This window comes from Schistocerca cancellata, chromosome 1 (assembly GCF_023864275.1).
Source record: "Schistocerca cancellata isolate TAMUIC-IGC-003103 chromosome 1, iqSchCanc2.1, whole genome shotgun sequence".
Classification (NCBI taxonomy): domain Eukaryota; kingdom Metazoa; phylum Arthropoda; class Insecta; order Orthoptera; family Acrididae; genus Schistocerca; species Schistocerca cancellata.
Window position 1 is genome coordinate 178,791,385 of NC_064626.1, and position 25,145 is coordinate 178,816,529.

At 38.7% G+C, this 25,145-nt stretch overlaps 1 protein-coding gene across 1 annotated transcript in view; it reads left to right on the forward strand.

The window, feature by feature from the left end:
- The window catches only part of LOC126168267 (calcium-activated potassium channel slowpoke), a 908,898-nt gene that overhangs the window by 717,699 nt on the left and 166,054 nt on the right, over positions 1–25,145 (forward strand). Inside the window, exon 17 of the mRNA XM_049920542.1 lies at positions 13,804–13,863. Coding sequence (XP_049776499.1) covers positions 13,804–13,863 — 60 coding nt within the window. The remainder of the gene's footprint in view (positions 1–13,803; positions 13,864–25,145) is intronic.

Below are 25,145 nucleotides of genomic sequence, written 5' to 3' on the forward strand. Positions count from 1 at the left end.
TACATGTGGATGATGTTGGTGTCTTTAGGTAAGTTCCAATGCCAGAACACTCTAATACACGTGCGAACAACTGGTAGGTCATGAGATATATCCAGCCTGTGATTGGTCTCAGTCAGGCTAGCAAACGAAATTCATGAAGTTATTACTATTGTTTGTTGACTAGAATTATATATAATAATAATATTTATTTAGTTATTTATTTTTACATATGATGATACCCGTCATTCCATATTCAGGTGTTTACATTAATTTACGTTTCATGAACATTGTTCCTTTACTAATGATGTTGCAGAAATTTGCAATAGAAGTTTTTAAGACAGCTGTTGTAAAAAGTTGTAAGTAAAGATACAAAGTTCACAAAGAATAAGTAAATGCAAGCATCTGAAGATAGGGTGAACATATAATGAAGCTAATCTCAAAAATCAAACAATGGAAAATCTAGGGTAGAACGTAACAATATTATGAAAACAAAAGTTGCTACACACATATGTAGCAGAGATGCTGAGTTTCAGACAGGCACAACAAAAAGACTGTAACAAATGAAGCTTTCAGCCAGTAACACCTTCAGCATCCACGCACACGTGTGCATGCCCACACACACACACACACACACACACACACACACACACACACGGCTGCTGTCTCAGGAAACTGTACTCATGTGGTTGCAGTTGCCTGAGACTGCAGTCATGTGTGTGAGTTCCGTTTGTGTGAGTGTGTGTGTGTGTGTGTGTGTGTGTGTGTGTGTGTGTGTGTGTGTTTTGTCTATTGTTGATGAAGGCCTTACTGGCCAAAAGCTTTATTTGTGACAGTCTTTTCATTACGCCTATCTGCGACTCAACACCTCCGCTATGAGGTGAGTAGCAACTTTCCTTTTCGTAATATGTGTACTCTCAAAAATGTGTGCTTGTAGGTGTAATTTGTTGGTGTGGCATATCAGGAAAGATGTGGCAGCCATATTGGTATGTTATTCCATAAAAATTAAATTCATGAATGCTATAGTTCCAGCAATGCTGTCACTTCACACGGTAAGATGGCTCAAGAGCTTAAGTAAGTGTGTGAATCAGGCCCATGGGTCACTAGAAGTTGCCCAAGTCTGCTCTAGAATGATGTAAAGTGGAATGTGTCTTACAAATCATTTACTTCATTGGATATCGAGTACTGTACATTGGCCTGTGTCACTTACCATATTGGATTAATGGGACTGAGATAACCCAATGAACACTGGTGTCTTTTGTGATGGATTTTCTTAGTCAGCACTAGACCATTATGAAGATGTTTTCAATGAACTCCAGTGACAGACGCTACAAGAGAGACAGTTTGTGTCATGGAGAGGTTTACAGTTGAAATTTTGAAAGTGCACATTCGAGGAAGATTTGGGCACTATATTACTTTCTCCCATTACTATTTGCAAAGTGTACACAATCAATTACATAAATTAGAGATCATAGGGTGGATGGTCAACAATGATTCATCGCATGAGTCATTTGCCAGTGGAACAGGGAAGGGCAGAAATGTAGTTGGTACTAGCTGTATCCTCCCCTATACACAATGTGGCAGCTCGCAAAAAACACAAGCTGATCTTGATGTACACTTCTCTGATGTTCTCCATATTTATGCATACCATATTGTAAGAAAAACTTGAAGAGCAAACTCAGCAGACCACGTTATTGTTTCCACTGGGCAGAACTGTGTTTCCTCATAAAACTGTTTTAGTTCCGTTATATTCACAATGAAATGATTTATACCCAGTTTAAATTATATGTTGAACAATGTATAAATTTAGCATTTTGGACATATGCTTGACTGCAAACTTGAGTATTTGCCACTGATAGATGCGGCACCATCGTCTCTGTGACTGCTACATTTATCCAGTAGTTTGCTCATATTCCCCAAATTATTTGTTTTTCAAAACTCTCAGCATCTTGACCCCTTACCTATAGAATCCTAAAAACAATTCCTTTTTTTCAAACTCCTTTTTAAATGGTTTGTTTAAATCTAAGTACAAATATCTTACAACAGCACTAAGTTTTTTCTTTCTCAGTACATCATGGGTTGTGTCTACAACCAGTGAAAAGAATGACTGCCTTTTAATCTCACCAATAATCCAGTCTAAAAGAGCCAAAGAAACTGGTACACCTGCCTAATATCATGTAGGGTTCCTGCGAGCATGCAGAATTGCTGCAACACAACTTGGCATGGATTCGACTAATGTCTGAAGTAGTGCTGAAGGGAACTGACACCATGAATCCTGCAGGGCTGTCCATAAATCCATATGAGTATGAGGGGGTGGAGACCTCTTCCGAACAGCACATTGTAAGGCATCCCAGATATGCTCAATAATGTTAAAGTCTGGGGTGGCCAGTGTAAGTGTTTAAACTCACAAGAGTGTTCCTGGAGCCACTCTGTAGCAATTCTGGACATGTGGGGTGTCTGCTAGCTTTGCCCAAGTCTGTTGGAATGCACAACAGATATGAATGGATGCAGGTGATCAGGCAGGTTGCTTATGTATGTGTTATCTGTCGGAGTCATTTCTAGACATATCAGGAGACCCATGTCACTCCAACTGCACATGTTCCACACCGCTACAGAGCCTCCATCAGCTTGAACAGTCCCCTGATTATTTTACATATCTCTGTATTTGAATAAGGATGCCTAAACCAGTTTCTCTGGCACATCAGTATATAAACAGGCAGAACAAGTCTCTGCAGTCAACAATGCCTATATAAGACAACAAGTGTCTGGTGCAGTTGCTAGATCAGTTACTGCTGCTACAATGCAAAGATTTAAGTGAGTTTGAATGTGGTGTTACAGTCTGCACTTGAGTGATGGGACACAGCCTCTCCAAGGTACAATGAAGTGGGAATTTTCCCATACGACCATTTCATGAGTGTAGCGCGAATATCTGGAATATGGTAAAACATCAAATCTCTGACATCACTGCGGCCAGAAAAAGATGCTGCAACAATGGGACCAATGATGACTGAAGAAAACTGTTCAATGTGGCAGAAGTGCAACCCATCTGCAAATTGCAGCAGATTTCAGTGCTGGGCCGTCAACAAGTGCCAGTGTGTGAAACATTCAATGAACATCATTGATATGGGCTTTCAGAACCACAGGCCCACTCATGTATTGTTGATGCCTGCACGACACAAAGCCTTATGCCTCGCTTGAGCCCATCAACACCAACATTTGGCTGCTGACGACTGGAAACATGTCACGTGGTTGGACAAGTTTTGCTTCAAATTGTATAGAGCGGATGGGTGTGTACAGATATGGAGACAACCTCATGAATCCATGGACCCTGTATGTCAGCAGGGGACTGTTCAAACTGGTGGAGGCTCTGTAATGGTGCGGGGAATGTGCAGTTGGAGTGATATGGAACCCCTCATATGTCTAGATACCACTCTGACAGGTGACTCATGTGTAAGCATCCTGTCTGATAACCTGCATCCATTCATGTCCATTTTGCATTCTGGCAGACTAGGGCAATTCCAGCAGAACAATGCGACATCCCACACATCTTGAATTGCTACAGAGTGGCTCTAGGAACATTCTTCCGAGTTTAAACACTTCTGCTGGCCACCAAATTCCCAAGAAACAAACATTGTTGAGCGTATCTGGGATGCCTTGCAGTGTGCTGTTCAGAAGAGATTTCCACCCCCTTGTACTCTTATGGATTTATAGACAGCCCTGCAGGATTCATGGTGTCAGTTCTATCCAGCACTACTTCAGACATTAGTCGAGTCCGTGCCAAGTTGTGTTGTGGCACTTCTGCGTGCTCGTGGGGGCCCTACATGTAATTAGGTAGGTGTACCAGTTTCTTTGGCTCTTCAGTGTAGAATCATTTAACAGTTCTATCTTATTTTGAATTTGTGGGCTTAGATATTTTGTTTTAATTTTTTTTTTATTTGAAAGATGTAACACACCCAGAAGATGATCATATCTGCAGAGGTGGTCTATTGTATTTGAGAAACTGCCACTCTTTTTCCATACTTCAAATTTGTGGTGGCCACAGAAGAAAGTTTGACATAAAGCTAATGTCCTTGTTGTATCCCGTATTCTAAAAATTATAATTTTCACTTGGTCATGCCCTTTATCAAAAAGTGTGTTAATAGTCTTTCCTTGTTTCCATGTGCTGTAAATAATACACACATTTAATATGTAGTGCAGATTTCACACACTTTTATTTTCATACTTAGACCTTACCACTCATTAATTTGTACATTATATCTTGTATTTTCTCCATCCCCAAATAACTAGCGCACTACGTGATATACTGCATTTTAAACAGGGGAGTTGTTTTCTGATGTGTTTTAGTATAGTTATAATGATAATCACATCCAAATGATCTTTTGGCCTAAGCATCACTAGTGAAAGAACCTTGAGGCTTGTGTGGCCTGCTATTTATAATCTTTTGTTTAGTTTCTCATGAAGTTTTAACTTGGAATAATCTTTTATCAGTTCTAAAAGGTGCATTTTGCTGATTATCTTGAAGTTGTGAAGAACAATCCATTGGTGATGAATCAGTGTCTCTTGCTGGTGGTCTGTATTAAAACTGTGCATCACCAGGATGCACATCCATGGCTGGCATCATGTCCTCTATGAACTTGTAAATTGTCAAAATCTTTTCTTGTTTCATTTTTGCACCTATATTGACTTAAATTTCAATTTTTAACAATATTAGAGAAGGAAAGTTGCTACTCATCGTATAATGGAGATGCTGAGTCGTGATAGGCACTACAAAAAGATTCACATAATTATAGCTTTCGGCCATTAAGGCCTTTGTCAGCAATAGACACACATACACACATGAATGCACACATTCATGCAAATGCAACTTGCACACATGTCTGCAGTCTCAGACAATTGAAACCACACTGCGAGCAGCAGCACCAGTACATGATGGGAGTAGCGACTGGTGGGGGTAAGGAGGAGGCTCGGGCAGGGAGGAGGAGGGATATTATGGTGGGGGTGGCAGTGCTGCAGTTTAGACGGAGGGCAGGACAGAAGGTGGGGAGGGGAGGGGGGGGGGGAAGTAGTGGAAAGGACAGAAATAAAAATAAATTAAAAAACTGGCTGTGTCAGTGAAATGACAGCTGTGTAGTGCTGGAATGGGTACAGGGACGGGGCTGGATTGGTGAGGACACTGACTTATGAAGGTTGAGACCAGGAGGGTTATGGGAATGTAGGATGTATTGCAGGGGAAGTTCCCACCTGCACAGTTCAGAAAAGCTGGTGTTGGTGGGAAGGATCCAAATGGCACAGGCTGTGAAGCAGTCATTGAGATGAGGGATATCATGTTTGACAGTGTGTTCAGCAACAGGGTAGTCTACTTGTTTTGTGGACACAGTTTGTCAGTGGCCATTCATGCGGACAGACAGCTTGTTGGTTGTCGTCCCCAATGCAGCACAGTGGTTGCAGCTTAGCTTGTGAATCACATGATTGGTTTCATAGGTAGCCCTGTTTGTGATGGAATATGTGATGTTAGTGACTGGACTGCAGTAGGTGGTGGTAGGAGGATGTATGGGACAGGTCTTGCATCTAGGTCTATTGCGAGGGTATGAGCCATGAGGTAAGGGACTGGAAGCAGGGGTTGTGTAAAGATGGATGAGTATATTGTGAAGGTTCGGTGGACAGTGAAATACCACTGAAGGCACGATGAAAGGTAATCAAAACCCTGGCAGAGAATGTAAATCAGTTGCTCCAGTCCCAGATGGTACTGAGTTACAAGGGCAGTGCTCCTCTGTGGCCGGACTGTGGATCTTTGGGAGGTGGTGGAAAACTGGAAAGATAAAGCACGTGAGATTTGTTTTTGCACAAGGTTGGGAGGATAATTCGGTCAGTGAAGGTTTCAGTGAGACCCTCGGTATATTTGGAGAGGGACTGCTTGTCACCGCAGGACCAACGACCATGGGTGGCTAGACTGTACGGAAGGGACTTCTTGGTATGGAATGGGTGGCAGCTGTTGAAGTGGAGGTATTGCTGGTGGTTAGTAGGTTTGATATGGATGGGGTACTGATGTAGCCATCTCAGAGGTGGAGGTCAACATCTAGGAAGGTGGCTTGTTGGGTTGAGTAGGACCAGGTGAAGCAAATGGGGGAGAAGTTGTTGAGGTTCCGGAGGAATGTGCATAGGGCGTCCTCCCCTTCAATCTAGATAGCAAGGATGTCATCAGTGAATCTGAATCAGGTGAGGGGCTTAGGATTCTGGGTTTTTAGGAAGGATTCCTTTAGATGGCCCATGAATAGGTTGGCACAGGAAGGTGCCATACGGGTGCCCGTAGCCATACCCTGGATTTGTTTGGAGGTAATGCCTTCAAAGGAGAAGTAATTGTGGGTGACAATATAGCTGGTCATTGCGACTACGAAGGAGGTTGCTGTTTTGCAATCCATAGGGTGTCTGGAAAGGTAGTGTTCAATAGCAGTAAGGCCATGGGCATTAGGAATGTTAGTGTACACGTAGGTGGCATCAACAGTGACGAGCAGGGCACCGTGTGGTAAAGGGACAGGAACTGTGGAGAGTCTGTGGAGGATATGGTTGGTATCTTTTATATGGGAGGATAGGTTCCGGGTAATATGTTGAAGGTGTTTGTCTACGGGAGCAGAGATTCTCTCAGTTGGGGCACAGTAACCAGCTACAATGGGTTGTCCTGGGTGGTCGAGTTAATGGACTTTAGAAAGCATGTAAAAGGTGGGGTTGCAGGGACTGGTAGGGGTAAGTAGAGAGATGGACGCTGGGGAGAGGTTCTGGGATGGGCCTAAGGATTTGAGTAGTGACTGGAGATTCTGCTGGACTACTGGAATGGGGTCACTGTGGCAAGGTTTGTAGATGGAAGTATCTGACAGCTGACAGAGTCCTTCTGCCAGGCAATCCTTGCGGTTCAAAACGACAGTGGTGGAGCCTTTGTCTTCCCCCCCTCCCCTCTCCACCTTTTCCCCTGCCCTCCGTCTAAACTGCAGCACTTCACTGTTCGCCACCCTCACCATACTATCCCTCCCCCTCCCCGCCCGAACCTCCTTACCCCCACCCAGTTTCCACTCCCATCATGTACTGGTGCTGCTGCTCGCAGTGTGATTTCATTTATCTGAGACTGCAGACATGTGTGCAAGTTGCATTTGCATGAATGTGTGTGTGTGTGTGTGTGTGTGTGTGTGTGTGTGTATGAGTGTCTATTGCTCACGAAGGACTTAATGGCTGAATATATAATTGTGTGAATCTTTTTGTTGTGCCTATCATGACTCAGTATCTCCACTACATGGTGAGTAGCATCTTTCCTTCTCTAATATTGTTACACTCCACCCTGGATTTTCGATTGTTTGACTTTCAACTTTTAAGTCATCAAACTTTTCTACAGATTCACAATCATTATTAATTTTAATACATATCTATTATGGACATTTAACTGATCACTGAGAGTGTGTACCAATCTTCATTGTTTTTTTAACTTCATCCCTGCAGGCTTTTAATTTTCTCTTTTAAGTATCACTTCTAAATATGACCTATTTCTAGATATTGTAATTTCTAATGTAAAACGTGAAAGGCTGTCCATAAAAGGAAAACGAGAAAAACGTTGTATGTCAATGCATGCAGAGCTTCGATGAAGAGAAAATAAAGAAAAAATGAGAAGCTACTTTCTTATTACCTTTCCTTCTTCAGTCATGTGTCAGCATTAATGTTACTATTCTCATTATGTTCTTTCCATCATTTCTGTTTCAAAGTTAATATTTGGTAGTTTAACCAATGTTATATCCTCTAGATGCTCAAAGCAAAATTCTTAAATCAAAATCAAACAAACAATCACTGAGATAATATATTTATGAATAATTATTCTACGATCCTGGCATGTAGTTACAGGCCATACATAATATATGTTATAGCAGCTTGCTAATGAGACAAAATTACACATGGGTAAAAATTAAATATTACTCTGTTTTAAACAATGGCAAATCCAGGACAGAATTAACAATATTATGAAAATGATAGTTGCTACTCACTGTATAATGGAGATGCTGAGTCGTAGATAGGTACAGAAAGGACTATCAGAAAGTGAGCTTTCAACCAACAAGGCCATTGTAGAAAATAAACAACAAACACACACACACACACACACACACACACACACACAGTCTCTGGCTGCTGAGGCCATGTTGCAAACAGCAGTGAATGATGGTAGAGGGTAGAGGCAACTGTGTGGTGGGGGTAAGGAGCAGACTGGGGTGGAAATGGGGTGGGATAACAGGGTAGGGGTGGGGGAAGGTAAAGGACAGCTTGTGGGAGCATACAGGGACAAAGTGGAGAGAGGGTAGGGCAGCTAGGTTCATTCAGGAGGTTAGTGGGAGGGCAGGTAGTGGAAAAGGAGAGCAGTAGATAGACCGAGGGTGCATTGGTGGAACAGAGGGCTGTGTGGTGCTGGAATGGCAATACCAAACGGGTTCTGTGGGTAATGATGATGACTAATGAAGTTTGAGGCCAGAAGGGTATGGGAATGTAGGATATGTTGCTGGGAGAGTTCCCACCCGGGCAGTTCAGAAGAGCTGGTGTAATGGTAAGGATCCAAATGGTACAGGCTGTAAAGCAGTCATTAAAATGAAGATTGCTGTGCTGAGCACTGTGCTTAACAATTGGGTGGTCCAACTGCTTCTTGGGCACAGTTTGTCAGTGGTCATTCATCTGGACAGACAGCTTGTTGGTTGTCATGCACATGTAGAATGCAGCACAGTGATTACAGATTAGCTTGTAGATCACATGACTGGTTTCACACGTCGCCGTACCTTTGATGGGATAGGTAATGTTTAGAAAAATGTTCAAATGTGTGTGAAATCTTATGGGACTTAACTGCTAAGGTCATCAGTCCCTAAGCTTACACACTACTTAACCTAAATTATCCTAAGGACAAACACACACACCCATGCCCAAGGGAGGACTTGAACCTCTGCCGGGACCAGTCGCACAGGATAGGTAATGCTTGTGATTAGACTGCAGTAGGTGGTGGTGGGATTATTTATGGGACAGGTCTTTCATCTAGGTCTGTTACAGGGATATGAGCCATGGGGAAAGTGGTTTGGAGCAAGGGTTGTGTAGGGATGGACGAGGATGTTGTGTAGGTTTGCTGGGCAGCAGAATACCACTGTGGGACAGGTATGAAGGATATTGGGTAGGACATTTGTCATTTCAGGGCAAAATGCTAGGTAGTTGAAGCCCTGGTGCAGAATGTGATTCAGTTGCTCCAGTCCTTGGTGGTGCTGAGTCATGAGGGAATGCTCACCTGTGGCTGGACGGTGGGACTTCAGGACTCACTGGAGAGATAAGGCATGGGAGATCTGCTTTTGTTCGGGGTTAGTAGGGTACTTATGGTCTGTGAAGTCCTTAATGAGACGTCCAGTATATTTCGAGAGGGTCCGCATGTGTACTACTAGCCCTCCGTATAACCTCCCGAATTCACGTAGCTGCCCTATCCTCCCTTTACCTTGTCCCTGTACACTGCCACAAGCAGCACTTTACCGTCCCTCACTCCTACCCTGATATCCCTCCCCTTCCCACCACAGCCCCCTTCTTACCTCCACCACATGGTTGCCTCTTATCATCATGTGCTGCTGTTCGCAATGTGGCCTCAGCAGCCAGAGACTGTAGTCATGTGTGTGTGTGTGTGTGTGTGTGTGTGTGTGTGTGTGTGGTGGTTATTTTTGACAAAGGCCTTGTTGTTTGAAAGCTCACTTTCTGACAGTCTATTTTACTTTTCCGCCATAGTAACTATGAAACACTTTTTTTCTGAAGTACGGGAGAAGAATATTGTGCATTCAGAATATCTCATATTTATATGTTTGAGGCAATGGTTATAAAGATTAGCTTAGCTTTCTGTTCATTTTGTTCACCTCTACACCTTCACCATCTTCCTATTCCTCAGTTGCTGGATTCTCTATGCTAGTATTTCCTCTTTGATTGTTATTATACATTAATTAATGGCAATATCTGTTTCAAACAAATGCTATCACACTGTTTGCTTCCTTTATGATTTCTCAGGTGCAGAACTGTTACGCTCATTCTATGTTTCAGCAGTGATGAAATCAAAAAATTATGTAGTGAGTCCCTGTTCCAAACATATCCTATGATAATTATTACCGAATTAGACATACATGTTCCAAGAACAACAAACCATTACTGTAACTGAGAGTGAACAAAGAAAAATGGAATGTGGTCACAAACACCCAGTGCATCAATTAAGAATAACTAAGAAAACATGATTTTTAGGTGTAAAATCAACTTTTGCATCAATTTTGTTAGTAGAATTTGACTCGGTGAATAATAAATGACGTTTAGAACCATTGTAAAAATAAATAAAGCTAAATCAGTAAGAATAAACTTTCTTTCATGAAGTCAAGCTTTATTGCTCTAAAATCCACTTGTTAATGATTACTTTTGTCACTTAATGGCTATTTTGAAAATGAGAAATCACTAATATATTTTTTCCACATAGTGTATCAAATATGACACAGTTGATATTCATCCAAAATACAGTTCACTTTGTGAACAAATATTATTTGAAGTAATGTAGCGTATATGATACAAGGATAGAGGAAATTTGTCAACATTTTTCATAATGTATTGGACATTGGTCAGAATGCTAGTGAAATTATGCAATAGTTCCTTACTGCCTGTTGGCTATCACTTTTAGAATTATAAGCTTAATCTATTGGGGAAGATACATTTTGAACCCTGTTACGTATAACTTTAACAGCTTGATAGTGAAATTCCGAGTGGAAGATGTGTTCTATTTCTCTGAAAACTGTCTCATTTAGTGATACTCTGGTTTATATACAAGCTACATCTACATTACAGGTTCCTGTTGTTTTATAATGGTAATAGTAGCTGTTCAGTGCATCAGTGTTATACTACAGTCACATCAGTGGACATGCTGCTCCCTGACTGTGGCACAGGAAAATTTAAGACCGTTAATTTAATCTGTAGTAACATAGCTAGTTTTAATATTGCAGGCATGATAGGAAACATAGTAGTAAGTATACAGTGCATACATTACTGTATAGCAGATTTAAAAATAAAATGGCATGCATACTTACAGTTTTAAAAATAATCTAATAGCTGTTGTAATTGCATCAGTCATAGCTCATGCAAAATATGTAGACATTAACTACATAAATTCTTGAAAAATATATCTCTGAACTACATAAAGCTGTTCTTTGCAGTCTGTAATAATTTTTCAGTCTCAAATGCAGTAAAGGTATGTTTTCCTTCCATAGAGATCCACAGCCTCTATGTGTTTAATAAAAGAATACATTGCTCGTAGTATGCTGTATTGTACTTTATTAAAATCATGCTATAAGTTAATGTCAGCCATGATGAGCATGATATATAACACATTACAGGTACATTGCAAGTATACTCCATAAAGGCTCATGCCTGAAGTTGGCTAATAGCATAATTTTAATAAAGAACAATACAGCCTACAAGTGACAATGTCTTCTTTTTTAACAAAGATACATTTGTTACACTGCTTTCTTGACCTTACACAATGGCTTCAAGTTAATTGCACAAATAATATCAAGAATAGGTATTCATCTATCAGCTAAGTGACAGACATGACATACTCATTATATATCATTTATATCTGGATAAGGTATCTGCAATAAACAATACACATCTGACATGCAGAAAAAAACAACAAATATCATAGAAAATTGCATTAATGGTGATTAAAATTTATGTGTTAAGGTATTGATACACAAAATATCACCATAATTCCCTTCAAAAGATAGTACTTGACCAGAAACTGACATTAAAGTATGCCAAAATGTTAAACAGCACTTGAAGATGAACCCACAGAGTTAGATGTGCAGTGCACATTAATAAAAGAAATGTGACTAATGTCAATTTTTTTGCTCTAATACAGTCATGGTTGTAACCATTTACATCATGGATGTGATGAAATATATTACATATGCCTGCTATGCAGAAGATGTAAATACAGTCACACATCATAGATACTAATCCAGTAAAACTATTTTTCCATCTGACTGCAATTCAAAAACAGTGTATTGTTACAAAATGTTTACAACATAACATTTCTACATTTTGATTAAGGAATTCATGACTCAATAGCTGAATACCAATTTAAGCCAGAAAAGGATGAGACATACGTCTTAGCAGTTACTAGCCAATAAGTTCAGTGACTGACTGTTTTATACATCATCACCTTTTGATATATTTCTGAATAGTATTCTCACTTCTGTTATTATTCACAGACTTACAATGCATTGAAAACTAACAGGCCATGCATATAATACAGCTTCCAGTGCCTGATGGCTTCTAAAGAACAGATTCTAAGTTTTTAGAAATTGTGGCTGTGATAAATAGAAACATAGCTTACTAAGATAAAGTTTTGTTTAGCTTGTAGTCTGGAAGTGGTACATTTATGTGTATAATTGGGAACTTTTATCTGATGAGTTGTGGAAGGAAGGTAGTGAAAATTGCTAGGCACACCAGATTGATAAGACTAGCTTTATAACTAATGGATTATAAATTAGAAGAAAGACAATTTGGGGGTATGTTACTGCAATTGCCCTTGAAAAATTGTCTCCAGTTCTCAGGAAATCCAATTGTGAAATGGATCCAGTATTGGTGGTGTCTATATTGTATGAGTACACATACATACATCAAGATATAGACTTGTGAAATATCACTAGATTGAATAAAATATACCAATTAAACATTCATTCTTTGAAAGTGTATTTGTATGAACCTAAGCAATGAAAAGTACACCGGTACCATTGGGGATCTTTGAAATATATCCAAATAAGAAAACATTGGAGATAACTTTAAAATATACCCAAAGAGGCGTAATCTCAAAACATAAAACTTAATATAATAATAGGAAACATAATAAAATTTATCAGTTACAAAAAATAGAAACAAATTTCGTTGGACTTAAAAAAACACAATCATTTTGACATTCATTTTGTCTATTTGCTTCAGTTTAAGTGACTGCCAAGTAGGTGGTGTTTTTTCTGATGCTTTCATAGAATATAACAGTTACATGAACTAATCAAGAAGAGAAAAAAGTTAACATGCCCAAAATTTGACATTTTCCACTAAAAAGAAGCTTCTTCAAATATGGAATAAAATTAATGCAAACACTTTCATGAAATTGTGAAATGTGAGCTGAAAATGTGAATTGCTTCAAGTTTATGCAGTGGAGATAAAGTAATGCAAAATCATTAAATTTGAATTGATACTTGTGTGATCGTCAAAGATATTCATGTTATTTTTAATTCCATTGACTATTCTGTTTTTTGACACCATTAAAATTCAAAATGTCACTTTATATATAACATGACATCTAATGTAATATTCAAAATTTAAACATAATTTAGAAAAGATAAAAACATTTCCAACCCTAATGATTTAAAATTATAGACCATATTTGTCACTGCTTTCTTCATTTATTTATCACAACTCTTTTAGATTTGTAATCACAATCATAGTGATACCTTCAAAACATATAATACTTTTACTTTTTGAGAACAGCTACAATATACATGTCTGAGTCAGAATAATAGAAAATATAAACCAGGCCCACCCATGATTAATATGTTTTCGCTCAAATGCTGTCATTTACTTAGTTTCTATAGTATTCCCTACTGTATACATGTACTGTTGTTTCTATTTCTATTGTATTTCAATTTTATGTAAGCACTTTGTTTTTGTTATCTATACTTATCTCGCTGACAATCTCAGTTTTGTTGAAAAAGAAAATTGTGGCAATAGTGATTTTTAATATTATTCCAGGCCTCAAGAGGACTCGACATATGCTGGCTATCATCTTGCCTATGAAGTCAAAAAGCTCATGTATGCTTTCAGCACTTAACTCTTCTTGTTTCTGTTAGATATTCCATATTTTCTCATAGTATATCTCTATCTCAGTCACATTATATTCGCTAGAAAGCAGGCAGTTGAAATAGTGACCCTTTGTGTAGCAAGCTGCATGTATTTTGCATGGTTGTTTCCATTACTTTGTAAATGTTCATGTTTGTGTTGCATTCTTCCTTTTAGAGTTAAGTTGCTGAATTCATTTAGTTATGCCTATTTTACAGTATTTAATTGTGGTGTGCCTCAGTGAGTGGTACGTGTAAAAAATCAAAGAATTTCATGGTGTTGAGTGAAATCTCAGTGCATAACCAGTTTTTGCTGGCTTTGAGATAAGTCCCATCTAATTTCTTAAGGAGGGCAAATAGTGCAGTGCAGTCAAGGGTATGGTATTGATTTGGCAACACTTTTGCCATAATTGCCATGATGGTTATTAATATTCTCAGAAATGTTGTAGCTGCATGGAATTTATTAGAAAATGAATATGTGCTGCTTATCTCAAAATTGAACATGCAGAAAATTCATGCTACACACTTACAGGCAATTTTCTTCTTTAGATTTTGAGTAAACTCGGCGTGCTTCAGCTTAGCAATCAGATATATTAACAAAGAATGCTCTGATTGATATTATACTCATGTTTTGGGTGCCATTTATTGTCTTTTGGTATAGAATATTATAGTTGTGTCAAAGACTTGTTCAAATTTGATCTTGAATATGAAGTAATTATAAAATAAATAGCTCGTAGAAGTAGTTTCCTTCTTTTCTTCACTGTAGCAATGCAACATTATATGAAATTACTATTTTTGTACACACTGCTAATTTCAAAAATATACAGTTAATCAAACATTTTTACACCAAGCAGTGTTCTCACATACAGTCATTTATTTTGTAAACATTTTCTAAAAATTTGGGTGCTATCACATCAACTCCATAATTGATAATGAAGACAGATAAATGCTCATGCTAATCAGATGAGTTAGGGTTGTCAGTAACAAAAAATAAAGATGTTGTCTGAACTTTACTCACTGACAGTGTACACTTCATAAAGTGAAACAAAGGAAAAAAAACTAAATATAAGTAGACAGACATCTAACTTTCCAAAAATTAGGTAAATGGTGTTGATAAGTTGCTTTCAGAAACAGTCTTCTATCTTGAAGTGACTGCAGGATATATTTGAATGTGTAGGTTATGGAGTAAAGATGTATCTTGCTGATAGACTATTGGCTGCTATGTTACTCATGAATAGAAAAGTAAAGTCAAGGTATATAAAGAACACAGACACAATAGGAGGAATACAATATGATATACTGTAAGATATAGACTAAAAGTATTATGACCAACTATTTTGAAAGATAAAAAATATGTAAGGTTGTGAATAAATGAAGTAGTATATGCGGTAGTAGGTAATGACAGTGGAGTGAGAAAAGATAAGACAGCTGCAAGTTTGAAAGATGAGGTATTGAAATGATGTTGAAAACATAAGATAAAATTATGGTATATTTATTTTGAGAAAGTTGTATAAGATGAAATTCAGGAATATTACAGGCATAAAATCAACAATGGTGATGGAACTGCTATTGGGGGGATATGTTATATTCATATCCTGTGTCATGTGTTTCCATCTTGATTCCTCTCCATCTTACAGTTTACTACCTTTAATACTTTCCAATATATATTTCTTCCTTCCTTTTTTCTATTTATCTCTCAAAGAAGAATCCACTTGCTCTGACAGGGGCTTAATCTGTAATTGTATGCAGATGGTGAGTACCACATTTTTCTTTATCATAATACATATTTGTATATTTCATTTTCAGCTTTACTGTTGAAACCTTTCTTTATACTTTCAATCCGTATCATATTCAACCTCAGTATCCTATGTAGCAGTATTCATCAAGAAATAAAAAATAACCCTGTAATGCAAATTAATTCAGAAACTTTTTATCACTACTTCTCCTTTACTATTTATCATTGAAAAATTATTTCATATTTTTTTATTTTTTTCTTATGACACCTGAAGAAATATAAATTAACCCCTATGTCTCCTACCTCTTCTATTTCTATTTGCATCATCACTAAAAATGAGTGCACATGCAAGTTTTTCTGGAATAGAATTGCAAATTTGCATTTAAACTGCTTACTGACATCCCATTCAGAAAGTAGTTCATTTATAGTCTGTCTTTATGTCTAATCTTATGGACAACTTCAGCCAATATCAGCCAGAATTTATTTAATTTATATTTTTGACATAGGAAAACATACACAGATTCATTTTGTGTTACTAAAATATAATTTAAGATTATCTGTATTCATAAGCAAAGTATATTTTCTATTGGCAGAAAAACAATAAAATATGGCTTCTGTATATATTAAAGTTCCTCCATTCAGATTCAGTTAAAACTAGTGCAGAATTATATTTTACAGCCAAGTTATGAAAGAAAAAATAGATGTCTACATTTGAGATCCAAAGTTTTTCAAATTTTAAGATCTCGATAACTTAAAATTTTTTGCTTATCATACTTGACTTCATAAGTGTTTCATCAAATGGTGATGGTAGGTCAGTACAATGATTATAATTCAGTGTCACATTGCATAACAAATTAAAAGCAGTGCTATATGCAAGAACTACATTTAATGCATCAAGTTTATTATTTATAAAAAAAACTACCGATAGCTTGTTAAGAGGTCAAATGTAAAGTGTGAAAACCAGCAGAAGAATTTTCTCTACATTATCCAAAAATGATTAGACATTTCTTGTCATCAATTTCTTCATTGTTGCTCTAGGTAATAACAGTCACAACTCAACAGCTCTTTCTCTTTCACAATATCATTGGTAGTTATGCATTGTTCAGATGAATGACATATTTCAATAATTTTCTCAGTCTGTTCAACTTTTATACTCACTCCTGTTCTTATTCAGTATGGAGCTGTTTCTACAGGTGTAATTAGTCCTTGATTTTTACAAATTTTTAATTCTATCAAGTTTTCAGCAAAGGAACAGTAACAACCATCTTCTTTACAAGAAATAATTTCTTGGTTGAAATCTGGCGTATTTGACTCCATCAGTTTTTGCTCACAAGATATCCATCTTGGCAGCCTGTAAGGTCTAACCAATTTACAATTTATATGCTACCTAACCCAAAGGGCCTGTTATCTCCATTGTGTAATGGGGCTTGGGATGTTCAGGCTTTGCTATAGCCAGGATAACTGGAAACGCCAAAGAAAGAAATGAAGATCAATAAAATGAAGTGAAGTGAAGTTAAAGAGAAAGGACAAGGTGAAATGAAAATGAAGGTGTCACAGTTTATAACTCAGGGAGAGAAAAGGGTAGCATGGAGTTGGCACTGCAGTACCAAACGTACCTCATTGAGTACAAAGAGTTCTCAGAATAGTCACACCAATACCCAAAAATTGAAGTAGGAGTAATCCACTGAATTACAGGCCTATATCACTAATGTTGATTTGCAGTAGGGTTTTGGAACATATACTGTACTCAAACATTACAAAGTACCTCGAAGAAAACTATTTATTGACACATAGTCAGCATGGATTTAGAAAACATCATTCTCGTGAAACACAACTAGCTCTTTATACTCTTGAAGTAATAAGTGCTATCGACAGGAGATGTCAAATTGATTCCATATTTTTAGATTTCCAGAAGGCTTTTCACACCATTCCTCACAGGCGTCTTCTAATCAAATTGTATGCCTACAGAGTATCACCTCAGTTGTGCGACTGGATTCATGATTTCCTGTCAGAAAGGTCACAGTTCATAATAATAGACAGAAAGTCATCAAGTAAAACAGAAGTAATATCCGGCATTCCCCGAGGAAGTGTTATAGGCTCTCTATTGTTCCTGATCTATATTAACGACATAGGAGACAAGCTGAGTAGCTGTCTTAGATTGTTTGCACATGATGCTGTCATGTCATTTACCATCTTGTAAAGTCATCAGATGATCAAAATGGCTGGCCGGAGTGGCTGAGCGGTTATAGGCGCTTCAGTCTGGAACCGCTCAATCGCTATGGTCGCAGGTTCGAATCCTGCCTCGGGCGTGGAAGTGTGTGATGTCCTTAGGTTAGTTAGGTTTAAGTAGTTCTAAGTTCCAGGGGACTGATGACCTCAGCTGTTAAGTCCCATAGTGCTCAGAGCCATTCCCAAGTTCCAGGGGACTGATGACCTCAGCTGTTAAGTCCCATAGTGCTCAGAGCCATTCTAACCAGTTTTTGATCAAAATGATTTGCAAAATGATTTAGATAAGATATCTATATGGTGCAAAAACTTACAATTGACCCTGAATAAGGAAAAGTGTGAAGTTATTCACATGAGTACTAAATGAAATCAGCTAAATTTCAATTACGTGATAAGTCACACAAATTTGAAGGCTGTAAATTCAACTAAATACTTAGGGATTACAATTACAACTAACCTAAATTGGAACGATCACATAGATAATATTGTGGGTACAGCAAGTCAAAGACTGCAATTCATTGACAGAACACTTATAGAGGGTGCAACAGGTCTACTAAAGAGACTGCTTACATCACACATGTCCACCGTGTTCTGGAGTATTGCTGTGTGTTGTGGGATCCGCATCAAATGGGACTGACGGATGACATCGAAAAAGTACAAAGAAGGGCAGCTCCTTTTGTATTATCGCGAAATAGGGGAGATAGTGTCACAGGCATGGAACGTGAATTGGAGTGGCAATCATTAAAACAAAGGCGTTTTTTGTTGCGACGGAATCTTCTCATGAAATTTCACTCACCAGTTTTCTCCTCCGATTGCAAAAACATTCTGGTGGCACCCACCTACATATTGAGAAATGATTATCACGATAAAATAAGAGAAATCGGGGCTTGCACAGAAAAATTTATGTGCTCGTTTTTCCCGCATGCCATTCGAGAGTGGAACGATAGAGAGACAGCTTGAAGGTGGTTCATTGAACTCTCTACCAGGCACTTTATTGTAAATAGCAGAGTAAATACGTAGATGTAGATGTAGGATTGATACTGAAAATCTGTTAATAGGCCAGGTGTACAACTCCATATCCTCTTATGGAGAAAACTAACAGAGTAAATGAATGAATGTAGTAAAGTACTATTGGAGGAAGATTTCTGCAGGACTGTGATGGAAGCCTGTTATGCTGTGATAGGGGAAGGCAGTAAGAACATATTGTGGTAAAATATAGTTTGGGAAGACAGAATGAGACAGGAGAAGTGGTAAATGTTCATCGCTAATGCCTGGTTTGCAAACTTCAGTGGAGACAGAGAAAAGAAATCGAGTATCAACAGAAATAATAAAGAAAATCTCAGAGACAATGGAATATAAAAACAAAATAGATGAGAGCAGAGAGACAACGTACAAGAGACCAACTACTCACTTGAGAAGGGAGATATAAAACCTGAGGAAGTAGTGGAAAAAGAGAAGTCTGATAATACAGTAGACATAAAAAGAAATGAACAAGATGACCCACATTATAAGGAAATGCAGAGTGTTGCTTTGGATGAACAGACAGTGAACAGTAGGGGAAAAGAAACTGAGAATGAAAATGGTAGGATATAATCTTTGAAATGAAAAGTGAGATATAAAAGAGAAATGGAGAAACCAATCTAACCTTTGAAATGGAAGGTGAGACATAAAGAAAGGAAAAATGAATTTAATTCTGACCACTAATGTTGTTGTTGTTGTTGTGGTCTTCAGTCCTGAGACTGGTTTGATGCAGCTCTCCATGCTACTCTATCCTGTGCAAGCTTCTTCATCTCCCAGTACCTACTGCAACCTACATCTTTCTGAATCTGCTTAGTATATTCATCTCTTGGTCTCCCCCTACGATTTTTACCCTCCACGCTGCCCTCCAATACTAAATTGGTGATCCCTTGATGCCTCAGAACATGTCCTACCAACCGATCCCTTCTTCTGGTCAAGTTGTGCCACAAACTTCTCTTCTCCCCAATCCTATTCAATACTTCCTCATTAGTTATGTGATCTACCCATCTAATCTTCAGCATTCTTCTATAGCACCACATTTCGAAAGCTTCTATTCTCTTCTTGTCCAAACTATTTACCGTCCATGTTTCGCTTCCATACATGGCTACACTCCATACAAATACTTTCAGAAATGACTTCCTGACACTTAAATCTATACTAGATGTTAACAAATTTCTCTTGTTCAGAAACGCTTTCCTTGCCATTGCCAGTCTACATTTTATATCCTCTCTACTTCGACCATCATCAGTTATTTTGCTCCCCAAATAGCAAAACTCCTTTACTACTTTAAGTGTCTCATTTCCTAATCTAATACCCTCAACATCACCCGACTTAATTCGACTACATTCCATTATCCTCGTTTTGCTTTTGTTGATGTTCATCTTATATCCTCCCTTCAAGACACTATCCATTCCGTTCAACTGCTCTTCCAAGTCCTTTGCTGTCTCTGACAGAATTACAATGTCATCAGCGAACCTCAACGTTTTTATTTCTTCTCCATGGATTTTAATACCTACTCCGAATTTTTCTTTTGTTTCCTTTACTGCTTGCTCAATATACAGATTGAATAGCATCGGGGAGAGGCTACAACCCTGTCTTACTCCCTTCCCAACCACTGCTTCTCTTTCATGCCCCTCGACTCTTATAACTGCCATCTGGTTTCTATACAAATTGTAAATAGCCTTTCGCTCCCTGTATTTTACCCCTGCCACCTTTAGAATTTGAAAGAGAGTATTCCAGTCAACATTGTCAAAAGCTTTCTCTAAGTCTACAAATGCCAGGAACGTAGGTTTGCCTTTCCTTAATCTTTCTTCTAAGATAAGTCTTAAGGTCAGTATTGCCTCACGTGTTCCAGTATTTCTACGGAATCCAAACTGATCTTCCCCGAGGTCGGCTTCTACTAGTTTTTCCATTCGTCTGTAAAGAATTCGTGTTAGTATTTTGCAGCTGTGGCTTATTAAACTGATTGTTCGGTAATTTTCACATCTGTCCACACCTGCTTTCTTTGGGATTGGTATTATTATATTCTTCTTGAAGTCTGAGGGTATTTCGCCTGTTTCATACATCTTGCTCACCAGATGGTAGAGTTTTGTCAGGACTGGCTCTCCCAAGGCCGTCAGTAGTTCCAATGGAATGTTGTCTACTCCGGGGGCCTTGTTTCGACTCAGATCTTTCAGTGCTCTGTCAAACTCTTCACGCAGTATCGTATCTCCCATTTCATCTTCATCTACATCCTCTTCCATTTCCATAATACTGTCCTCAAGTGCATCGCCCTTGTATAGACCCTCTATATACTCCTTCCACCTTTCTGCTTTCCCTTCTTTGCTTAGAACTGGGTTTCCATCTGAGCTCTTGATGTTCATACAAATGGTTCTCTTACCTCCAAAGGTCTCTTTAATTTTCCTGTAGGCAGTATCTAACTTACCCCTAGTGAGATAAGCCTCCACATCCTTACATTTGTCCTCTAGCCATGCCTGCTTAGCCATTTTGCACTTCCTGTCGATCTCATTTTTGAGACGTTTGTATTCCTTTTTGCCTGCTTCACTTACTGCATTTTTATATTTTCTCCTTTCATCAATTAAATTCAATATTTCTTCTGTTACCCAAGGATTTCTACTAGCCCTCTTCTTTTTACCTACTTGATCCTCTGCTGCCTTCACTACTTCATCCCTCAAAGCTACCCATTCTTCTTCTACTGTATTTCTTTCCCCCATTCCTGTCAATTGTTCCCTTATGCTCTCCCTGAAACTCTCTACAACCTCTGGATCTTTCAGTTTATCCAGGTCCCATCTCCTTAAATTCCCACCATTTTGCAGTTTCTTCAGTTTTAATCTACAGGTCATAACCAATAAATTGTGGTCAGAGTCCACATCTGCCCCTGGAAATGTCTTACAATTTAAAACCTGGTTCCTAAATCTCTGTCTTACCATTATATAATCTATCTGATACCTTTTAGTATCTCCAGGGTTCTTCCATGTATACAACCTTCTATCATGATTCTTAAACCAAGTGTTAGCTATGATTAAGTTGTGCTCTGTGCAAAATTCTATCAAGCGGCTTCCTCTTTCATTTCTTAGCCCCAATCCATACTCACCTACTACGTTTCCTTCTCTCCCTTTTCCTACACTCGAATTCCAGTCACCCATGACTATTAAATTTTCGTCTCCCTTCACTATCTGAATAATTTCATTTATTTCATCATACATTTCTTCAATTTCTTCGTCATCTGCAGAGCCAGTTGGCATATAAACTTGTACTACTGTAGTAGGTGTGGGCTTCGTATCTATCTTGGCCACAATAATGCGTTCACTATGCTGTTTGTAGTAGCTTACCCGCATTCCTATTTTCCTATTCATTATTAAACCTACTCCTGCATTACCCCTATTTGACTTTGTGTTTATAACCCTGTAGTCACCTGACCAGAAGTTTGTTCCTCCTGCCACCGAACTTCACTAATTCCCACTATATCTAACTTTAACCTATCCATTTCCCTTTTTAAATTTTCTAACCTACCTGCCCGATTAAGGGATCTGACATTCCACGCTCCGATCCGTAGAACGCCAGTTTTCTTTCTCCTGATAACGACATCCTCTTGAGTAGTCCCCGCCCGGAGATCCGAATGGGGGACTATTTTACCTCCGGAATATTTTACCCAAGAGGACGCCATCATCATTTAATCATACAGTAAAGCTGCATGCCCTCGGGAAAAATTACGGCCGTAGTTTCCCCTTGCTTTCAGCCGTTCGCAGTACCAGCACAGCAAGGCCGTTTTGGTTATTGTTACAAGGCCAGATCAGTCAGTCATCCAGACTGTTGCCCTTGCAACTACTGAAAAGGCTGCTGCCCCTCTTCAGGAACCACACGTTTGTCTGGCCTCTCAACAGATACCCCTCCGTTGTGGTTGTACCTACGGTACGGCTATCTGTATCGCTGAGGCACACAAGCCTCCCCACCAACGGCAAGGTCCATGGTAATGTAGAAAAAGCAATAAAGGAAATGAAGGGGGGATAAATCTGCTGGATTGGATGGTTATCCTGTTGGATTATTTCAGTGTATGGATGAAAAAGGAGTAGCAGAAATGACAGCTTTGTGAAATGCAATATACAAAAGTGGTACATAGACACAAGATTTTGCCAGGACAATGATAGTTCCAGTCTCCAAAAAATTGGGTACCAAGAAATGAGCAAAATACAACCAGTAAGTATAATCCTCTTGATGCCAAAATTATGGTAAGGTCTGTTATGAACTGAAAGTGATGCAAGAGATGACAAAAAAGGGGTGCCATTCCAGGCACCGGAATGTAGTAAATTCATGCTATTGATATACATGATTGATATGCAAGTTAAACAAGGCTTGAAACATGGAACATCTATGCTTATTCAACATCATTAATACAGATATAAATATCAGATTTGAATGGGCAGAGATATGACTCAGTGATTGGGCAAGCAGGAGGGGCAGTGGACTGTCTCATCATTAAACAGAGTCAGTTTGGTCAAGAAGACATGTGCAACAGACGCGAGATCAGTATGATGCACTGAATATCTTGTTGTTGTGCCACATCAAATTGACAGACAACATCTTCTTCCATGTTCTGCAGTTTGGAGGTGTCAACTTGGGGTGACTTAACAATGTATTCAATTTTCCATGGTTACTGACTTTCTGTCCTTAATTACTCTCAGGAAGTGCTTTTAGTGGTGACTGTGCTCACATTCCCGGTTATTACTTTCTGCAGTAATTGTCTCATGGAAGCGTGTAACATTTTGAGGCAGAGGACAGACAAGGAAAATGCAGTGTGCAGTCAGATACTTAAAGGCTCAAGCACTGGATCCGAAGGATTTGTCCATCTTCCAAGAATGTTCATTACTTGAAAATTGCTCTAAAACTTATCTTAGTAACATAAATATTATTTTGAAAGCACATAAGGAATCTGTAATGAAAAAGTACTCGACATGTTACAACATAATGGAAAACAGCTAGAAAGTAGAAAAGGAGAATTGGTCTATCCAGCTCATGTGTGCTCAGTCACACAACTGTGAAGCTCCCAAAACCAAATATATTAGCTACACCATCTAATGAATGTACCTCTTCAGACAACATTGTGCCAGAAGAAGAATGGAGTAGTATAACCTATACGTCTGAAAATGTTACATTGCATTATGTTGTTTATGGTCATGACAGCTTCCTGCCATCCACAGCCTAGATGGGTGCAAGTGAGATGTGTGATATATTTCTGAAGAAAGACTGTGAAGTAGGAGCTGGTGGATGATGAAGATGATGAAGAAGAAGGAGCTGTGGCACAAAGTTCTGATACTGTTGTGCAAGGAAATGACATCATTAGTAATTTCTTTCCCTCTTTTAATGAAATTTCTGAAGAAAGACTGTGAAGTAGGAGCTGGTGGATGATGAAGATGATGAAGTAGAAGGAGCTGTTGCACAAAGTTCTGATACTGTTGTGCAAGGAAATGACATCATTAGTAATTTCTTTTCCTCTTTTAATGAAGTTGAATCACCAAATGGAATGACAACTTCTTTAACGACTATATCTTGGAAGGAAATCCACATTTGGGGGGCATTTGGATGTGACAGTGGCCCAATGTTGGACTGCAAGGAAGTAATAGAGCTGGCACACTTGGCCTTAATGTTCCGATTGAGCATATCTGACCATCAAACGGAGAATTGCTGTGTTGTACACCAAGCACATTGTAACCCATCCACATTTGCACCTGCAATCCTAGGACAAGTAAGTGATTCCCTGCAATATTATGTCACCCTGCACCACTGGTCAGAAGCTAGCAGCAGCTGGCCTATGGAATTACTCTTCCATGTGTAGGTTGCTGTTAACATCATTACACAAATGGCTGTATTTGGATTGGTTTAGTGGCAGGAAAGCATGGACTGCTAGTAATGGTGTTGAATTTCATTCAGCAATGAATCTTGATTCTACACTACTTTGGATTATCATTGTCAGCATTTATGGCGGTGACTGAGGGAGTCATTTCAACTTTACAATGCTTTGGAGAGGCTCAGCAGTGTCACCCCTGCCATTGTGTTGTGAAGAACCATTAGGTATGACTTAAGGTCACAACTGGTAGTGATTAAGAGAACTAAGATGGCAGGTCACAGATATAATGCATACCCCTGTGTTACTTGTTTTGTGACTGTAACTTGATGCTGTTTCTAATCGAGAGATGCTATCCGCATATGGCACATGTATCTATGAACTGTCTGCATGATTTTTAAGTACCCACATGTCTGGCAAGACCCTCAGATCTGTC